Source organism: Bactrocera tryoni, chromosome 2 (assembly GCF_016617805.1).
Source record: "Bactrocera tryoni isolate S06 chromosome 2, CSIRO_BtryS06_freeze2, whole genome shotgun sequence".
Lineage (NCBI taxonomy): Eukaryota > Metazoa > Arthropoda > Insecta > Diptera > Tephritidae > Bactrocera > Bactrocera tryoni.
The window spans coordinates 209,732-230,067 of NC_052500.1; the positions used below are offsets into that span (position 1 = coordinate 209,732).

General features: G+C 33.6%; 2 protein-coding genes across 9 annotated transcripts; both read left to right on the plus strand.

Annotated features, from left to right (window-relative positions):
- The first annotated feature begins 61 nt into the window (after positions 1-61).
- On the plus strand, positions 62-16,489 carry LOC120769598 (embryonic polarity protein dorsal). Of its 8 annotated transcripts, XM_040096661.1 has the most exons (7): positions 62-346; positions 670-715; positions 862-1,153; positions 12,142-12,561; positions 12,678-12,856; positions 12,947-13,338; positions 13,672-16,489. In XM_040096661.1, the coding sequence occupies exons 4-7, from the start codon at positions 12,164-12,166 to the stop codon at positions 15,670-15,672; spliced, it is 2,970 nt and encodes a 989-aa protein (XP_039952595.1). In that variant the 5' UTR covers positions 62-346; positions 670-715; positions 862-1,153; positions 12,142-12,163; the 3' UTR covers positions 15,673-16,489. The 8 variants fall into 8 exon arrangements, with proteins under 8 accessions (XP_039952595.1, XP_039952593.1, XP_039952594.1 ...); XM_040096659.1 differs by having other exon boundaries at positions 670-1,153; XM_040096660.1 differs by lacking the exon at positions 670-715.
- On the plus strand, positions 16,126-20,197 carry LOC120769604 (transcription factor mef2A-like). The gene is made up of 4 exons (XM_040096684.1): positions 16,126-16,630; positions 18,752-18,805; positions 18,908-19,509; positions 19,572-20,197. The coding sequence occupies exons 1-4, from the start codon at positions 16,480-16,482 to the stop codon at positions 19,866-19,868; spliced, it is 1,104 nt and encodes a 367-aa protein (XP_039952618.1). The 5' UTR covers positions 16,126-16,479; the 3' UTR covers positions 19,869-20,197.
- Positions 20,198-20,336: the final 139 nt, after the last annotated feature.

Sequence of the window (20,336 nt, forward strand, 5' to 3'; positions counted from 1 at the left end):
ATAGCCGCGATGATAACCCTATGTAACATGTGACGTACAACAACAATGATAGTAATAAAGGGAGGTGGCTTAGAGAGTGTAGAGCACTGAAGCTCTGGAATGGGCAAGACTCTCAAAATTTTTAAGAGATCGGTTTATTAAAAGTTGTAGCTTTAGTCTGCATTTCGCTTTCACGCCGTTTCGTTCACATTTGTTGTTGAGTTCACAGTGACGGAGTGTTTAAATGTCGTTGACGTGTTTAAAAATTTGTTAATTTGTATTTATCGAACCAATTTTTTCATAGTTGATTTTGTGAGTGAATATACCCTTCTGAAATGAGTGAATTGCAAAAAAAAAAGTGATTAATGTAAGTTACGAACATTATAAAGCAGAAAAATATTGATTAAATGTATACCACGCGAACATATTGCTTTGCTAACGGATTGGCATACACAACCATGTGCACATTCGTACACACATGCCCACGTATAGAATATATAATATAAAGGAATATGTACACATACTATATGCATATGTATGCATGTGGTAGCATGCTCACAGTCAGTCGATTGATCCTTTTCCTGGAGATGCTGTTGGAAGAAAAATAAGCAGCTAATGATTGTTGGATTATAAATCAAAACCACTTGTATAAAAATGTTCTAAAATTGGAATAAATTTGATGTTTTTCAGTCTAATTGGATTTTATGTGTAGACAGGAATTTCTAGTTGCAAACTGGTAAATTTCCCGTCTTTTTTGATGCTCCACTGCATTGATATACATATGTACATATATTGTGTGCTTAAACATGTATTAAATGTGGTGTACGCTTGTAAATACCTACATAAACATATACAAATATAAATGCTATATTATACATTCAGTGCAATTACGGCTTATTTATACCGATCACGTATTCCCGTCAACGAAAAAGAGTTACTAGTAAATACTATACATGCTTAATAAACCTACAAACATACATACATACATATAATGTGTCGATGTGCGTAAATCTACTGAGAGTAAAAGAATATGATATACGAACAAGTGAGAAAAAGTGAAACAGTGAAACAGTGAACTAGGAATTAATATTTAAATACCCACAATTAGAGAACTTGGAGCAGCCAGCTTGCTTGATTAGATTAAAAAGTACAATCACTGGAAATGAAAATAAAGGTAAATTTACACATCTCAAATTTGCCACACACAAAATGTTATTACAGATTCATGTTTTTTTTGAAAATGTAGTTATCAACATTTATTTAAAGATAATTTGGCTACTCATATCCTTAGCTGATGATATTCATATAAGACCCTAAGTGTATGGAGAAATAAATTTGTTTACGCAATTACATAGATAGGTATGAAGAAATGTTTTTTGATTTTGTAAACAGCTTCATTAATACATGTCCAGTCCAAACGGATATTTGCTGTTAATGCTAAACGAATCATTACTGAAAATACCGTCACCAACTATCTAAAACCAAACAATTACATAAATGTTTATTTGTATTCACGTTTCTAAGTCAGTATGATAAATTTAGAAGCAAAGTAAAAATTATAAGATCGGGTATTATTCTGGACTTTCCCACAAGTTTCATTATGATTGACTCACAACACACAAATCGGCAGCACAGCTACTTATTGGATCATGCTTTGCACATTTGCACATTTTAATACATACATAAGCATATGTACATATGTATGTATAATTATAAAATTTCAATTATCAAATATCAACAACAATATATGCTCATACATACATATGTATTAACTCAGTAATAGTAACATACTTACATGCATATCAAATATGTTTTCTTATAACAGTTAAGCAAGTAATTTAGTAACATAAATAAAATTGCTTAAAACAATCCTTTTGAGTAGGCAGTTTCAGAGGGTCTTAATTTAATTGTTGGTAGAAATGTGCGTGTATGGATTATATATAAAATCGAATTATTTTATGTAAAAACAAAACAATTTTTAAAAAACATTTGGAAATTGACTATTTTTCACACTTTACTCCGATCAGATTTTTCGATTCGATTGCGATCCGAAGTTGTAAAATCTTTCTTTCTACTCGTAATTGAGACGGTCGTGTCGTATACGCATTAGTTGTTATACCTAAGAGCGCAAGACAGGTTTCGGCATCCACAACGGACTATAACAAAAAAGAGTAAAATGCAAGTACGATGTAAAGTAGTTATCTACATATGTACATACTACATATGTACATATGTATATACAAATGTGCATACAAAAACATTTACGAGAAAATAATCAAATGAACACATGTAAATATGCAGGGGATGTGTCAAAATGTTATGATAATATACATACATACATACATATGTATGTGTAGAGTTAATACTAAAAATTATCTGGATATCTATTTGTAAAAAAATATTCTATAAAGAGATACAAAATTTCTCTTTAAAAATTTTCAAATCTTTTCTTTGTCAAGTTTTGATTATTGTTATAATATTTAATCAAACTTTTTACATAGTGAATAATGCACCATTACTCATTATGAAGTAATAAATGCAAAACGTATAAACAAACATATACATATGTATGTATGTACTCATTTTTTAACCTTACTGCGTATAACATACGTATATACATACATATGTACATATGTATGTTTCTTTCACGCGATGATCGTTATTGAAATAAATCAATTAATCCAATTAAATGACTTAGATTACGTAGGTACATAGCTAGGTGTATGTAAATAGTACGGTACTCATAAAAAATTCAAATGTTCATGCCTTATTTTTCACTGTATACTATTAAATTGTGCACCATGTCGATCATACAGGCACGTGGTATTGCAAAATTTAAACATGGCAATGAAGGCGTACTACGATTATTGTTATTTATTTACGTTTTTACTTAAAATGCGATCAACACCATATCTTTCAAGAACAGTCAACGAAAGTTTGGCAAATTGCTTACAAATATAACCACTTTTTACTATTACTCTCTTCCTCTTTTATACAGCCAAACTTTGTTATCATGCTTGAGAAAGCTTTTAACATTCCCCTTTTTTGTCCGTAATTAACAACACAACTGCAAAAGCTTTTCTAGTTTCAATGCTCACTACTTTCGAATGAAGAGAACATTGAATATGTATTTGAAATGATTCGTCGCTTACCGGCTCATAGCGGGCAATAGAGCAATATTAATAATAACAAAAACATCAAATACTTGCTATCGCATAGGCATACGCACGTTGTCCTATGGTACATATGTACATATGTATATGGGATAATCTTTAAAGAGCGTACACCCGGATTATTCTCTATAAGTTACAATTGAGAATGCATTAATTTTCAACACAGGAGCTTTAGGATGCTATTATACATTAATTAATTTCAAATGTAAGATATAAATATTTAAATAAAGATTTGGATCATTGTTTACATTTCTCTCCAAAGCCCTTCTGAATGTTTTTTTCATGTTACAAATCATTGGTCACATGTTCCTTTGCGAATAATCGCGAACTCATTCCGCACTTGTCACATTTTGTACAGGGTATGCATTAATATGAGTGTACATAGGTATATATAGTACATTCATATGTATGTACATATGTATCTGCATAGACAAATGAGTATTACTCCAATAACAGCAAGTAAAGTTATTTACAAGAAATTGCTAAAACCAAACCGAGCGATACACCAACCGGTGCCACTCGCATGCATACTACCGTACATATATACATACATACATACATACATATCAGGCATTTTGGTGTGCGTTCAAAATAGGTGCAAGAATTTCCAACTCAATTCATTGTCGACTTTACTTCAATAGTGAACGGTTGTGATCGCGGCTTATTAATCAAACATACTACATACTCGTACGATGTACATCTGTTTGTATGAAGTTAGCAACTGCTACAAATGGAATAAATATAACAGTATTTTTACTTAAGCGTCCACCATGTTTAAGTGTTCGTGTTAAAAAGTGGCAAGATTTTAATTTTAATAAAATATTTAACTTATAAACGTACATAATATTTTACACACATACGTATATACATACATATGTTTTGAATATTTTAACGACTAACCCAGGTGTTGTGGGAGCTTAAACTGACGAAAAGCTTAACGCGGACAACCTATTATAAAACATATGTTTGTACAGATTTTTTTGGGAATATGCGAACAGATGACTGTGCATATCTACATATTTATTAATGTATATCCTCGAATGTTACATGTATAACAACAAATTAGATAAATAATTTTAAGATAACAATATATGGTAAATACAAGAATTTGTAGATTTGTTGCATAATTGAATAAGGACAAGATGCTATATGTTCCTTTATTAATTTTAATGCTAAAACATGGCTAATGGAAGTTTGCGAAATTTCAGTTATATTTAAAGATCTGTGCATGTTTGTACTTTATATGTATGTGTATGACATACATTTGTATATATGTGAGTATGTAATAATATTACGAAAATAATCGATTAAGCCTCAAAAAGTATGGTACATACGCACTATATTTGAATGCGCGCCTTTTTATACTCTCGCAACAAAGTTGCTAAGGAGAGTATTATAGTTTTGTTCACATAACGGTTGTTTGTAAGTCCTAAAACTAAAAGAGTCAGATATAGGGTTATATATACCAAAGTGATCAGGGTGACGAGTAGAGTTGAAATCCGGATGTCTGTCTGTCCGTCCGTGCAAGCTGTAACTTGAGTAAAAATTGAGATATCATGATGAAACTTGGTACACGTATTCCTTGGCTCCATTAGAAGGTAAAGTTCGAAGATGGGCAAAATCGGCCCACTGCCACGCCCACAAAATGGAGAAAACCGAAAACCTCTAAAGTGTCAGAACTAAGCCATAAATAAAGATATTAAAATGAAATTTGGCACAAAGGATCGCACTAGGGAGGGGTATAGTTGGACGTAATTTTTTTGGAAAAGTGGGCGTGGCCCCGCCCCCTACTAAGTTTTTTGTACATATCTCAGAAACTACTATGGCTATGTCAACCAAACTCTATAGAATAGTTTCTTTCAGGCATTTCCATATACAGTTCAAAAATGGAAGAATTCGGATAATACCCACGTCCACCTCCCATACAAAGGTTATGTTGAAAATCACTAAAAGTGCGTTAACCGACTAACAAAAAACATCAGAAACACTAAATTTTACGGAAGAAGTGGCAGAAGGAAGCTGCACCCAGGCTTTTTTTAAAAATTGAAAATGGGCGTGGCGCCGCCCACTTATGGTTCAAGAACCATATCTCAGGAGCTACTAGACCGATTTCAATGAAATTCGGTATATAAAATTTTCTTAACCCTGATGACATGTACGAAATATGGGTGAAATCGGTTCACAACCACGCCTTCTTCCAATATAACGCTATTTTGAATTCCATCTGATGCCTTCTCCGTATAATATGCACATTAGGAACCAATGATGATAGCGGAATAAAACTTTACACAAATACGGTATTTGAAAAATATGTAAATGACGGATAATGAAATCTCGATTATCACTTTATCATGCGAGAGTATAAAATGTTCGGTGACACCCGAACTTTGCCCTTCCTTACTTGTTAATTTATGTATGTTGCACAATGGTACATGTATTAGTTATAGTTACGAATCAAAATATCAAAATTATGCGAACGGTGAGACGGTTTGATTTCGTGTTATTGATCTACGTGGTACGTGTATATCTTAAAATAAACTTTACATTTTATTACCTTATTAAATATAAAATACAGTAGTAATTAATGACAGCTAAATTTATTACATAATATTCTTATAACACTCTCTTACTTTGAAAAAGGGCCAAATATCAGGAGTTTAACATAGCTACGAGGAGAAATTTCAGATCAATATATTAAAAACCTGAGGGCCTAGTTCGCGTATTTACAGACGGACATGCCTAACTCGACTCAGCGCGCCACGCTGCTCGTTTATATATACATATGTACATATGTATGTATACTCTAAAGGATCTCCGAGTATTAAAAACTTTTTCTGAATATAATCCCTTATAAGATAAAAGAACTGGGTTGTCTACGATGTTGCAATTGTTAAATGCTTTGGGGGAAATTCATATTTCAATATTACTTACATACATATGTATATTTGCACAAAAAATTCAAAATTTCATTAATACTTCATATACCTAATCGTTCATTTCTAAAGTAATTCATAATAAAAAATATATGTATGTATGTACTTAAAGCATTCTCAGGATAATGGAAATGTGTTGATTACTCATCATTTCTTCACAAAAATATAAAAATGCCATTCTGGAAATTAGTATCTAAGTTTACATGGGTACATAACTTTCAGATATTCGAACAATTGGGAAGGGAGTACCCTAATTACATATGTCGTATAAAATTTATATAGTTGAGTTTTACTTCCGTCAAAGACATTTTAAAGTTTAAATACATTTTTTTTCCAATATTGTTCTTTGATAGTAACTTTGTGGGTGATAAAATGTTTCCAAAACATGTTGTCAAACCATATCATTATTGCATTTTTTATATTGTACCTTGTTTATGATTAGTACTCAATCATACATGGAATAAAAACATCCATGGTTTTTGAAAATTTTTTTTTCAACAGTAGTCGTTTGTCCACAGGTTTGCCGCGTGAATTATTTATCTTTTTGGCATGTTCTCATGGTATTTATGTTTTTGTAAATGTTTTCTCAATGAAGTGAGTCATTAATAAAGAATTCAATTTTCTTTTATTCATATATATGTATGTACATATGTACGTATAAGAATATAGATAAATACCTTCATATTGTCGTATTTAGAAATGTATTTATTGAGAAATATACATACACATACTTATTTTCTATGTATTAAGCCCGTTGATATTTTAGCGTGTTATATGGATGCTTACGTATATAACAGATAGTCATACAATCACATAAATATGTATGTATGTATGGTATATAGATGCCCTGCCGTGGGATAAATCAAAGTTTATATTATTACTAACCTTATTACCAGCATGGCCCGAATTCCTTACATGTTTAGATTTGACTCAGAACTACTAAATACTAGTTAGCAATTCCTGTTGTAAATTTTAATCAAAAGTTAATGCGTGTAAGAAAGTAGTTTAACCAAACGATAATAATTTATCCAAATGCAATTTTTTCATGGGGTATATGTTCATATGTATGTATAAATGTATATCAATACTTATATTATTCTAGGTTAAGCAGATACACAAAAGTCATGCGTACACACTTACATATGTATGGTATGTTATACTGGCTTTAGCAATTCTGCAATATTTTGAATTATTTTAGTTCAAAAATTCACACATTCAGTATTCGACGCCAAAACATGGCGTACGCATTGCTAGGCAAACGGCAATTGGAAAAAATATATTACATTTTATTGTTTTGATCCAGAAATAGTGCAATTTGGAAAACTTGAGTTCCAGCAACGTTTTGTGAGTTTTAAAAAAATTTCGCACTAAAATCGTAATATTATTCCGGCATAATAATATTATCGAAGAAAACATTTTCGGGCGCATGAGTTTGATAAAAACCACTTTCGGTAATTAAGTAATTAAGTACTTCATCCGATCGACAGTTCTGCCAGTACATTACAGTATAATTAGTGTTTCGATGCATCAAGTTTTATTGCTTAAGGAAGTAAGCGCGGTTACAAGCCTATTTAAGCATATACATACATACATATGTATAATTAAATATGTGCAAATTAAATGAAATTATATGTAAAATAATTCAAATTAATTATATACCAATGCCATTTTTGACTAGGAAGAAAAAAATCCTGAGAAAAATTTAAAGTTCGTATCAAAAGAAAGGTAAAAACTCAACTAATGTTATTGCAGATAATACCAACTACGTACTATCCTTTCTCTAACTTTAATTAAGCCTTAAAAATTAAGGCTCTATCTATGTAAATGCGGGATGGTGTGCTATCACTATGATCGCTAGATTGGAAAGTATATAATTTACAAACTTATAGAATAAAACAATATCAGTGCATGAATATAAAGAACAAATATTTTTAGGCACAAAATCTGCATGTGAAAAAATAAATACATATGCTACCAGTTGACAAGATGTAGAAGTTTTAAAAGGCCCCCAAACGCGATAATTTAAAGATTTTTTTTTCGATTTAAAACATTGGCTTGGTTCCAAATAGAATATTTGCTTATATGTGAACAATATATATTTACCACATATGTATATAAGTATGTATTTTTAAACGAAATGACGTTATTTGTATTCTTTTCTCCATATTTACTACAAATTTAGCTAAAAATTCGAATGAGAATGTAGTTTTGATAGGAACATTACCGAAAAGACATAACATGCTTTCCAAATACCTCGTCTTTTTATTTATGCATATGTACATAAGTATGTATTCCTGTGCATACATATGTATATATATACAATACTTATTCCAAAGTAATTGCTGAAAACCAAATGCTGTTACCCATCATACCCAAATGTATTGAATGCGCGACTATCTACTGGTGACACGTGGATTCAAATGCCACTAGCGTTTTCTTCCGCAATAATTTTTGCCGTTCTCAAAACGAAAGGGTGAGGATGTCCAGGCTTTGTTTATTTTTTGTTTTTGATAGTAAATTTTTCTTTTTTTCTTTTGTTTTAATGAAATTTACTACTAATTATTAAGCTCAATAATAGACATTGCAAATGAGTTGATTGGTAGTTGTTTTGTTCTTTTGTCATGTAAAGAATGGAACATTTTTAAAATGGTGGCAAATAAAACTTTCATCAAGATGAGAAAATGCTCTAAGATCGAAATTCTTAGGACTATGAAAAGGATTGCACTCAAAGTCATCAACCATTTGGAGTCGGTTCAGCACAAGCTTACATATTCAAGTGAATACATATTTAGATATACAAAAATAACCTTCCGATATTTTTTGGCTGTAATTTAAAAAAAAAAAATAAAAAATTTTGATTCTGCTTGTGGACTATTTTTATTTGGTCTTTTAAATTTTTTTACATCAAGTTGAGAATATGATATCATGTAAATGGCCGCGGCCACAGTTGATTGTCATTTTCCATCAATATGGCCAGAACTTCCGGCGATAGGTCCTCACATTCTTGACGGATATTGTCTTTAAGTGCTGCTAGAGTCTGAAGCTTGTTGATATAAGCCCGCGACTTCAAAAAGCCCCGTAAAAAGAAGTCTGGAGCGGTCAAATCAGGCGATCTTGCTGGCCAGTGCAAATCGCCTAAACGGGAGATTAGGCGCCTGGGAAATGCATCCTTCAGCATATCGGTTGTGGCACGTATAGTGTGTGCCGTTGCATCGTCCTGTTGGAACCACATGTTTTCCAATCCCAATCCATCAAGTTGCGGCAAAAAGAACTCGTTGATTATGGCTCTGTAGCGCTCACCACTCACAGTAACCGTTTGGCCCGCGACGTCTTCGAAGAAAAAAGGTCCGATGACTCTTCCAGCGAAAACAGCACATTGCACAGTGACTTTGAGCGGGTGTAATGGCTCTTCGTGGGTTACACGCGGACTTTCAGTGCCCCAGAAGGGTAAATTTTGCTTATTTACGTACCCGCTAAGATGGAAATGGGCCTCATCACTCATGATTATTTTTGATGAAAAATCATCTTCCTCTTGGTGGTGATTAAGGATGGCTTGAGCGTATGAGCGTTAGACGCGACTGGCGGTCAGCAGCTAACAGCCGATGCACCATCTGGACTTTGTAGGGAAACATCTTCAAATCTTGTACCAAAATTCGCTTTAAACACCGTCGACTGATACCCATTTGCGTGGCACATCGTCTGGTCGATGTCGACGGCGCTTCCATGACATCCTCGGCAACAGCAGCAATATTCTCTGCAGAACGACTACTCCGGGGTCTGCCACGCCTGGCAGCATCTCGTGTTGTGCCAGTCTCTTCGAGACGAGCGGCTAAACGTCGCAGTGTTTCACCAGTAGGCGTCGGACAGCCTGGAAATCTGCGACGAAATTCACGTTGTGCCAAAGTCACCGACCGATTATTGGCCAAATAAATAGTCACCAATAACCCGCGTTCTTGTGCAGTGTAGCGTACCATTGCTTATTTGCGTGTATTTCGCATGTGTTTTCTACACAAATGTCAAAACAGAAGTGACATTAGAGGTCAGTTGCAAAATTTATAGCATCTTCTGATAGGAGGATTACTTTTGCGCCACCCTGTATATAAAATAAATTATGATTTATGAGTGTTAACCTAAGTAGATATGTTATATAAATTGCTCTTCAAAATGGCAGTATCGAAAAAAGTCACAGTTGTGGTATCTGAAAATTTTGTTTGGATCATTGAAGTGCGCTCTTTTTGACCCCTAGGAAGCCTTCTATGAAAATAACATTAAGAGAGATGAATTGGTGTGACGATCTATTTTTGATGATTTACGTAATTGTCTAGACGCCAACAACGCTTTGTAGATGTACTTCTCATTATAAGTGCGAGTATATACATATGTACATGTATGTATAGACCTATACACTAGATCGAGTAAATGGTCCCACAATATTAATGTTGTAGGCATGATCATACATACATTCATTTGTACATACATATGTAGTATATACATACATTCTTGTGTCAATACCGCCATTTCGAGAAGTGACGTCGATTATGAAGACGTCAGAAGGCTGTTTTCTCATTCATGTGTAATTTAGGTATGTATATATGTATGTATATATTATTTTTTATATAAAGTTTTCTTTTGGGATATTATGCATTTAATTGTTTATTTTAATAAAATATTATGCATTTCAGTAATTAGTATTGCGTTTACAACTTGATTCCTTAGGTGAGCTTTTTGTCCAATTTAGAGTTTGGGTATGTGCTTGTGAACTGACTCTCGGCTATTCACAAACGGCGATTTATTCACCAAGTGATAGAGAAATACACACAGATTTTTATACTAATACGTTTATTAAAGAATTCGTTGGGAAATTTATGTGTTCAATTACCTACATATGTATGTACGTTCATATGTTAAAGTCATTTTGATCAAGGTGTATCTGCGTATAGTTACATACATATATACATACATCCACAAATAAAAGTGTACCCGGCAGAAAAGCGTCAAACTACTAAAGAAGCAATTTACATTTAGAATTTCCTGGTCAAAATCGAATTAGTCAAAAAGGGTCAGACTTTCTACATACATACATGTATATGTACATATGTATATAATTTTTTAAAAGTTTGATCAGAGATAAATACTAGTTTGATCACGTAATAAATACCAGTCAATGTATGGAAAAAATACGAAACTTGAATAGCTAGGATTGTGGCTCAAGCAGTTTGATTTTAGTATACGAATACATTTACATTGGGCTAAGTATGAAAATATGTCGAATAGGCGTTTTTCACATGCATGTATAGTACATATGTGCATGAATAATATACCATATGCGTATCAATGAGAAGTATGTAATATTACGTTCAATACAATATAGTTTTTAATCATAAAATTTTACAAAATTTTCAAATGCTATTCTCTAGATACATACATATGTACATACATATACCTATGTAATGACTACATGAATACATTGACATATGTTTTAATATTTTCGCATTAATTTTGTGCGGATTTATTTTTCTCGGAGGTACAAAAAATGTATTTTCGGCTTTGTTGTCGATTCTTGCTGTCGGTTCTCTCTTTTGCACGATATATGTACATACACATGTATGTACAAAATCTGATTCATTTTCGCGCATCCGCGGTTCACCTCTCGCTGATCGGAGATGGTTGAAAGCGTTTTTGAAAATAGTTGAGATTTAGTATATGCCGACTCCTTACATTGTGATCAACAGAAATATATTCTGAGGGAAAGAGGCAAACTTGGGAAACCTGCAACATCTGTCTGCTTTGTGAGAAGAAACCGAATTTATTTTTGGTGTACAATTCACAATTTTGCTGTATAGAGTGTGGAAGAGATCAAAGATACAACGTTAGTGAAAAACTTAAGCATGTCAGAATAATAATAATATATCCATGGCCTAGAGATTTCTATATTATATATGTACATAGTTCTTTTGAAATTTCGTACAAATCTTTTGTTAATTCATTATGAAATTGTTAAGTGTAACCGTATTTTGACTAAATTCAATGTAAACTATTTTCTTCTTTATTTTCAGTTAATTATTTTAAGTAATTATTATGTATCCTAGCCAAAGTAACGCCAATATAGGAGGGGGCCCAAGAGTAAGCCCGAATGAGGAACATCTACAACATCAATCCCCTCAGCATCAGCAACAACAAAATATGAATTATAATACGGACCAAACGAAGCAACAACATACTGACACTACGTCTCCATCTCAGCAGCAAACAAACCCAAATAAAAAAATCGCTAAAAAGGCGTACGTTAAAATTGTGGAACAGCCTGCAAGCAAAGCATTGAGATTTCGTTATGAATGCGAGGGTCGTTCGGCTGGTTCTATTCCAGGCGTGAACTCGACCCCGGAAATGAAAACTTTTCCTACCATCGAAATTGTTGGTTATAAGGGGCGAGCAGTAGTGGTCGTCTCTTGTGTAACCAAGGACGCACCATACCGGTAAGAAACTACGTGTCTTTTTCCTTATTATTTTATGTCAATTTACTTTAAAAACACAGAACTTAAATATTTATCTTGATAGAGACATTTTTTTAAATTTACAATTTCTGCTTCAGTCCTCATCCTCACAATTTGGTAGGTAAGGAGGGTTGTAAAAAGGGTGTTTGCACCTTGGAAATTAACAGCGATACGATGCGTGCCGTATTCGGTAATTTAGGAATACAATGCGTGAAGAAGAAAGACATTGAAAGTGCCTTAAAAGCAAGAGAAGATATTCGTGTTGATCCTTTTAAAAGTGAGTACAGATGATATCGTTGTTATGCTGGTAGTATACAATATATGTATAGTATATTCATATTTGTCTATATGTTTGTTTTTTTCTCAGCTGGATTTTCGCACCGTTTCCAGCCAACTAGTATAGATCTAAACTCTGTCAGATTGTGTTTTCAAGTATTTTTAAAAGGTGACATGGGTCGTTTCACAGTACCACTGCCACCTGTAGTCTCAGAGCCAATTTATGATAAAAAGGCCATGTCGGATCTCGTTATTTGTCGCATTTGTGAGTGTTCGGCCTCGGTTTTAGGGAACACAAAAATTATTCTACTCTGTGAGAAAGTAGCTAAAGAGGATATTGCGGTGCGATTTTTTGAAGAGAAGGACGGTGTTACAATATGGCAAGCATATGGTCAGTTCGAGCACAGTGATGTTCATAAACAAACCGCGATTACATTCAGGACACCAAAATATCATAATACAAGCATAACAATGCCAGTCGAGGTGAGTCTTTGTGTAATAAAGATATACATATATTTGACTGTGCTCTCCTTATATGAATACCAACTACATGTAAAAAAGTGCCGTACGAAAACATACATACATATTTAAATGTGTCTAAACCAACACCCACATATACATACGTATAGTAATTTGGAATGACTCGAATGGAAGTTTAAATTTAATTGAAAACTGTATGAAAAATAAACTCAAATTTTATAATAAGTATGGTAGTATTTGGGAAAGTTTAATTAACATGTTTGCTTTCGTATTCGGCCCAAAATCAAAATTGGTTTCATAAAATAATAATCAGTCTAATGATTTATGTGTTTATAGGTATTGGTACAATTGCAAAGACCTTCAGATGGAGCAGTTAGTGACCCCGCGACATTTGAATATAAGCCAGCGAAGTCGGGTAGGTATTCCTTAGAAAATTTGCGTCGTATGCTCAAACAGCCAGACGAGTGCGTATTTCAAGAAATATTAAAAACAGCAGATGATAAAAAATTAAGTTTTGAAGAGGCTATAAATTTGGACACTTCAACTGCAGAGTCGCATGAAGAGATGAAGGGTTATTTGGATAACTCTATTACAGTAGAAGCGGCAGAGGCCGATAAACGCCGTAAGGAGAATGAAATCGATGCGATAATCGATGAGAAAGTAAGAGAGTTGGAACAACAGGAACTTAATATGGAACCAGTATCTAATAAGAAACAGCTTGGTGCAATATCGGAGGAGGCTAAAGTGGAAAATGTTCAACCACAGCTACAAGTTGAACGAGTTGCAAGTTCGCAGTTGGAAGAAATGAAATATACTGGAGCGAAAGAACAGAAGCAACTTTCCGTTAATGATAAAATCAATGAATGGATGAAAAGCAATGAATTACAGGAGAATGAAGGTTCTCCGCCACCAGATGGTGCAGCATCCATTGCTTCTATTGACGAGGATAAAGTTCTTACAGCACTACTGGATGAAGCTGCTGAATTAGACGAAATTTATACACGACATGTGCTTCAACGTGACACATATAAAGCTATGCTCACTGAAATAAATGATAAGAATTCTGAAATAGACGGTCAGAAGAAATCTATGGAAGTAGATGATAGTTTTGATGATGCAGCTACTTATAGTAGTTTGCAGAGAGCTTTTAAGAACCCTGTCGATATTCCGTTAGATGACTTAATGCCACCAACTCCCCCATCCTCTCAACTTGCTCCAGAAGATGCACAGTATGATCGTAATGGATCTTTTGCATTAAGTGCTGATGCTGCACTGGCTACACTGGAGCAGATTCCTATACCACCATTACATCAACAGCCAAGTCAGCAGCAAAGAACCAAGCAAACGGTCTCACCACCGCGTCCATTGCCACCAAAATATTTGTCACCACACATGCACGTGACCGCTGCAGAAGAGGAGAAATTACCCCCTCTACCACCAAAACGTATACGAAAGCAAGATGGAATTACTGAAAGCAATTCGATTCAAGAGAATATCAACGTTGTATCCGATTACAGATCTCGTTCACCAGCTCCGATTATAATAAAAAAGACTCCAGATCAGTCGCCACTTTCAAAGCGTTTGCCCTCCAAGCCGCTTAACGGCAGTAATTCAAATACATTACCTAAACAAAAGAAATCAGGATTTTTCTCAAAGATTTTTTCGCGACGTAAAAGCAGGCCTGACCTCAATCAAAGTGGGGACGTAGCCCAAAATTCCAAGGGCACTACTCCAAATTTAAGTCGTGAACCAAGTATTTCCCAATTTCGAATGAACGATCCAAATCGCGGATCTGTAAAATCTCTTCAGCCTATATCCTTACCAACAAGCCCCACTAAAAGTGAATTTAATAAGGGAACTAAGCCAAGTCGCCCAGTTGGTCGCAGTGTTAGTAGCGTTTCGGGAAAACGCCCATCACGTTTGACCGCTGATGTTATACATATACCATTGAAAGGCGATAGTATTAATAGTCTGCCTCAAAACGAAGAGTACTCACATGCCAGTACCGTAACGTTAAGCAATACACTTGACCGTAAAACTGTTTCTGCCTTACAACTTGCCGATATTCCACTATGTGAGGGGAATATGGAACTAGTAGCGATAGCTGACCGCCAAAGTCTGCGTAACTTATGCGAAGGGGCTTTCAACGTCCAACTTGATCCCGATGTAGATTTAACAGAAGCAGAACATTTCGCATTATATACCAGCATACCGCCCCAAGCAACAACCAGCGAATTCGACGAAGCTTCCGCGTATTACGCCGCAGTTGATGCGGGGGAGATTTTAACTCCTGATGAAATCGCTAGGCGTTTGGCAGCAGCGAACTGCATCAATTGAAATGAAGAACAATTAGTAAGCTCTTCGGAAGCTAGGGGATTTCCATAATTAATTTGATGAAATTTGATCATGGATCTTACATTAAGTAGTGTCTTTGACTATCAATTGAAAACTTTTAAAAATATACATACATACATACATATATGTATGTATGTATTGCTGTTTACAAAGAAACTCCTAACGAATGATGAAAACACACTGATGTCTATACTTACATATAAATGTACATATGTAAGTGTATGTTAAGATTTTGAAAAGAAAACGATACAACAAAACAATGTCAACGTATTTTTCGGCATTTAGTTTTTGATAAAAAAATAAAATATTACTGTGCAATCGATTGATTTTATAACAATACCCTGGTATTGAATATTTGTAATGTATCGATCTGATACATATTTTATGTAGAGTAATATGCATATAGTACATACATTGAAATATATACATATGTATGTGTAAAAATATATACCTACGCACATACATAGGTACAAATGATACTGAGATTGTTTGAGATACAGATGAAGTATGCTCTAAATTTGGTAATGGCAATGTTGGCGTCAAAAAATCGACCGTACCGACGACTGAAGTACTTACATACATATGTATATAAAAATAAGAGATTGATGTATTCAAGCTTCGCCCAATTTGAACATGGATTCATTTATTATATATCAATACAAAATATGGATTGGAACCCCGATCTATTTGTAGCTTTTTATAAAACCATAATATTAAGCCAGATGTATTAGATTTTAAAATTACACATGTAACTGAATTATTGACGAAGTACTTAAAAGCGAACTTTGTATGAAATTTATATCACTGTTTTTTAGAAAAATAAACCAAGAAATAACTCTTTTGATTATAGGACCAGAGGAATTGAGACGAAAACGTCAAAGGACTGATGGCGATACAATGCATTTCTCGCCGCAACAACAAAGTGATCACCCAGGTGGTCGTAAGTGCATTTGTCTTTTTAATTATATTTTGATTATGAGGTTGATAACGGTGTTGGTGGTATTTGGTTACAATTGGGGTTACAAGAATTTTTTGGTTGTGGTACATATTTTATAACGAACATGTTGACTTGATTGAATCAATAAGCACACGTATCACATATGTATATGTGTGTTAGTGCCTTTTCATATAACTAAAAGTCTAATTCCATTTACCCACATTGTATCGTCATGTATCTGTCTTAAATAAGCTCTTGGAATATTGCCCAATCTTATACCAGAAACATTTCACTTTAGCAATGTACTTGATCAATTTGCTGTCATTTTATAAATAAGTAATAAATTGTAATATACTATAAATGATTTTAAAATCCTAAGTAATTGAAATATCATAACTTCAAAATGTAAACCGATTCGAAGGTACAACATTGCTCCATTATGTTTCTGAAATATGTATGTAGAGCAATTAGCGGCGAGTTGGATTATTTAAATATTTTGAAACTGAAATGCAACGGTCATGCAATCACACCGTAGTGGATCATATGTGGGTCGTGTCTCCTAGATGATTTACATTTTCTGATCCCACATCCATTGTGAATTGAGCATACTTTAAAGCGTATTTATGCCAAATGAAAATTGAAGTACTATATTTCTTGTTTTGAAAATCCTTTTGTATTGTAAAATATTGACATGATATTAAAAATTTGCAATTTTGGAACAATACCAAGTAAAATATGTTACTCAGATGACTTACGTACATACATACAAATGAGTAAACCGCTACATTAGAATGTGAAATTTTATAGTAGAAAAATAATATATAATTCATACAGATGAAAGATTTAAAATGGTAAAAAAAACAATGAAATTGAAAGAAAACAATATTTTGATAATAAAAGAATAAAATTCTATTAAAAGTCTTGGCAATGGCTTAAATGTTACTTGATTTTCTTCGTTCGAAAAAGGTAAATGAAAGATAATCTTTTTTATCAGTAATTAACTTGCATTTGTGTGCTCATGCACTCCCGTTTTATTCGCACAATATTTTACTGTGCTTACAGCTTTTTGCTTTAATATCTAAATTTTGTTTTGCTTTTGCGTCATGCTAAAAATACGATCAATGATCTTTGTTTTTTTTTCATTCACAAATATATGTATATATGTAAGTATGTATTATACACAAGTTATGTATTTACGTAAAAAGAACTTTTTGATAATGCCATAGTTGTTGAAATATTACAAATTATTCCGGATAGTTACACTTACCTTAGTTGAAACTTGTTAATTAAAACTATGAAAGTATAGATGTTATCAAACAACATTAAAGTTTTTAAAGATACCATAATAATATTCCAAAAAAATAGCATTTTCATGCAATTTTTTAATCTGTCCTAATATGTATGTTTTTAGTATTAAGCCTTTGAATTCTTGCTGATCAAAACATTGCAAAATTTTAAGAAATATTCCACAGCATATTGTACAACAACCTTGTGACACTCATCATTGGTATATACTATATATTCAATAACCAAATTGACATAAAAAAATATCGTTATGTTTTCTGATCATTCTGTGTACAAAGACAATCGCGGTACATCAGAGTTAATACTGAAATTTAGATATGAAATAATTTCTAAAATTGGTAATATTTCTAACTAAATTTTTACAAATTTACGAATTTCTCAAAATGAAAGTATATGTTAGAATAAAGTATATGTAGGCGTATTCTTTGGTATTTTAATGGAAAAGGTCTTATAGTCCCCAATATGAAATACTGAAGTACTAAGAAAACGGCAACTCAGTAATTGCAAAACTTTCCTCTATCTAATGTTATGCAAGCGGAACAAAATTTTCCAATTGAATTCTAATATACATAGCTCTCTAAAAAGATTGTAATGTGAAATTCTAATTAGCTTGTTAGGCAATTATATTCAATTTTGAATATTTGATTTTTTGCACCACTCTTCAAACGAATTTAAGTTTATCTCGTTTAGTTCGTCAATAAGTACAAAAGGATTTACTTTCGAAATAACCATCACTTTTCATTTCTATCTGTCGTATTAATTCTACGCAATGTTTTTTTGTTTCATATTTAATGCTTTTTTATTTTCTAACTATTTTAGGCATTACAAATTGGAATACACCCATTATACCAGCGATTAAGACGGAACCAAGAGGTAAGATATGCATTTATAAATATTAAGAGAAATACCTATATTCTGTTACGTTATGTATAGTATATTTGGACACGCATGCTATAAGTTTATGTTGATTTGCAGAAGCATCACCCCAACCATTTAACTTATATCGCGGAACTTCGGAGATGACTCCATCTCCCCAGCCTTTATCACCGCCGAATAATTACAATCATCCAAATACACCATCACCATATAACATGACTGCAGGAGGAAATACACCATTGATGTCGCCTAGCCATCAATATCAAGGGAGCACCGCGGTCGGGGGAGTTCCACCAAATACTGATACAATGCCCATTCCACTAGAGATGCATAACGAGTTTAACTCATATAGAGGTGGTCAGCCACAGCCAGTACAACTCCATTCGCGGCAGTATGTGCGTCATTCTGAACTGCCACAACAGCAGGACTCACATCAACAACCACAGCATAATCAGCATCAGCCACAGCAGCAGGAATATCATAATCTTCTTTACGGCAATACAGGGGCAACAAATTGGGAGGAAAAGTATTCTAATGTGCTACCGGTAATGGGCAATATGAGCACAGCAGCAGCAATAGCAATGAATAATCTTAATGCAAACAACAACCAGTTCAATTTGCAGAATTTGTTAACGGCGACAGCCACTGCTATGTCAGCTGAAACGCAAAATCCGCATTGGAATTTTCCACCAAATCATGAGGTGCTTAAAGAAATACCACTATTTTTTAATGTGAAATAAATTTTACCTATTTCCAATCCTAGCAGAATGCACAACTACAGCATCAAATGCAAATTCAACAACAGCAGTCACCGCAATCACCATTCCAGCAACCATCGAATAACAATCACGATGCGACAATGGTAAACTTGTCAAGGAGCAACAACGCAAACATTGCGAACATTGTTGATACTGTCGGAGACGGTGATCAGGGACCAACGATAAGTAACTTATTGAATTTCGATAGTGGGCAGCTTGTGCACATCAATTCTGAGGAACAGCAAATGCTTCGACTCACCTCCGAAGAACTCAGACTCTCCAATTTGTCTATATCGTCGTGACGATGAAGTGTAGTACATCATTAGTTTAAGGAAACCCCTAATATTGCATATTATTTTTGGCCCCAAAACCGCATCAACTCACATAAGGGTATGCATGGGTTGATGTTTAAGGTGATTGAAAAAATAAATGCCATACGTACATGTCACGTCATAGCACCTCTTACGGGCACCCTTATACATATGCATGTGAGTGTGTAATTGCGAGAGAAAAACTTACGAAATTAAAATATAAATTTATCAGTGTTTAGTCATTGAGTTGTGCTTAGGTTTAATCGTTTTCTATTGTATGTAGTATATTGATCCAAAAATTAAATAACAAATTATTGATATTTTTCTTTCTACTTCAAACACTGTAGTCGTAAACGTAAGTGTTTTTGTTGTAACGGCACGTACTACACGTTGGTAGATTTCTCTTGCAATAGTCATTGGCCGATGACGCTAAATATTGATTGGACCACCTTCGTATAA

What these genes read in the sequence shown, in the direction of transcription:
- LOC120769598 (XM_040096659.1), top strand. Translation starts at nt 12,164, where the DNA reads ATGTATCCTAGCCAAAGTAACGCCAATATAGGAGGGGGCCCAAGAGTA. An exon ending in ACCAAGGACGCACCATACCG is followed by an intron (nt 12,562 to 12,677) that starts GTAAGAAACTAC and finishes TTTCTGCTTCAG; the next exon opens with TCCTCATCCTCACAATTTGG. An exon ending in GCATAACAATGCCAGTCGAG is followed by an intron (nt 13,339 to 13,671) that starts GTGAGTCTTTGT and finishes ATGTGTTTATAG; the next exon opens with GTATTGGTACAATTGCAAAG.
- LOC120769604 (XM_040096684.1), top strand. Translation starts at nt 16,480, where the DNA reads ATGAAATTTATATCACTGTTTTTTAGAAAAATAAACCAAGAAATAACT. An exon ending in AAGTGATCACCCAGGTGGTC is followed by an intron (nt 16,631 to 18,751) that starts GTAAGTGCATTT and finishes TAACTATTTTAG; the next exon opens with GCATTACAAATTGGAATACA. An exon ending in ATTTTCCACCAAATCATGAG is followed by an intron (nt 19,510 to 19,571) that starts GTGCTTAAAGAA and finishes TTCCAATCCTAG; the next exon opens with CAGAATGCACAACTACAGCA.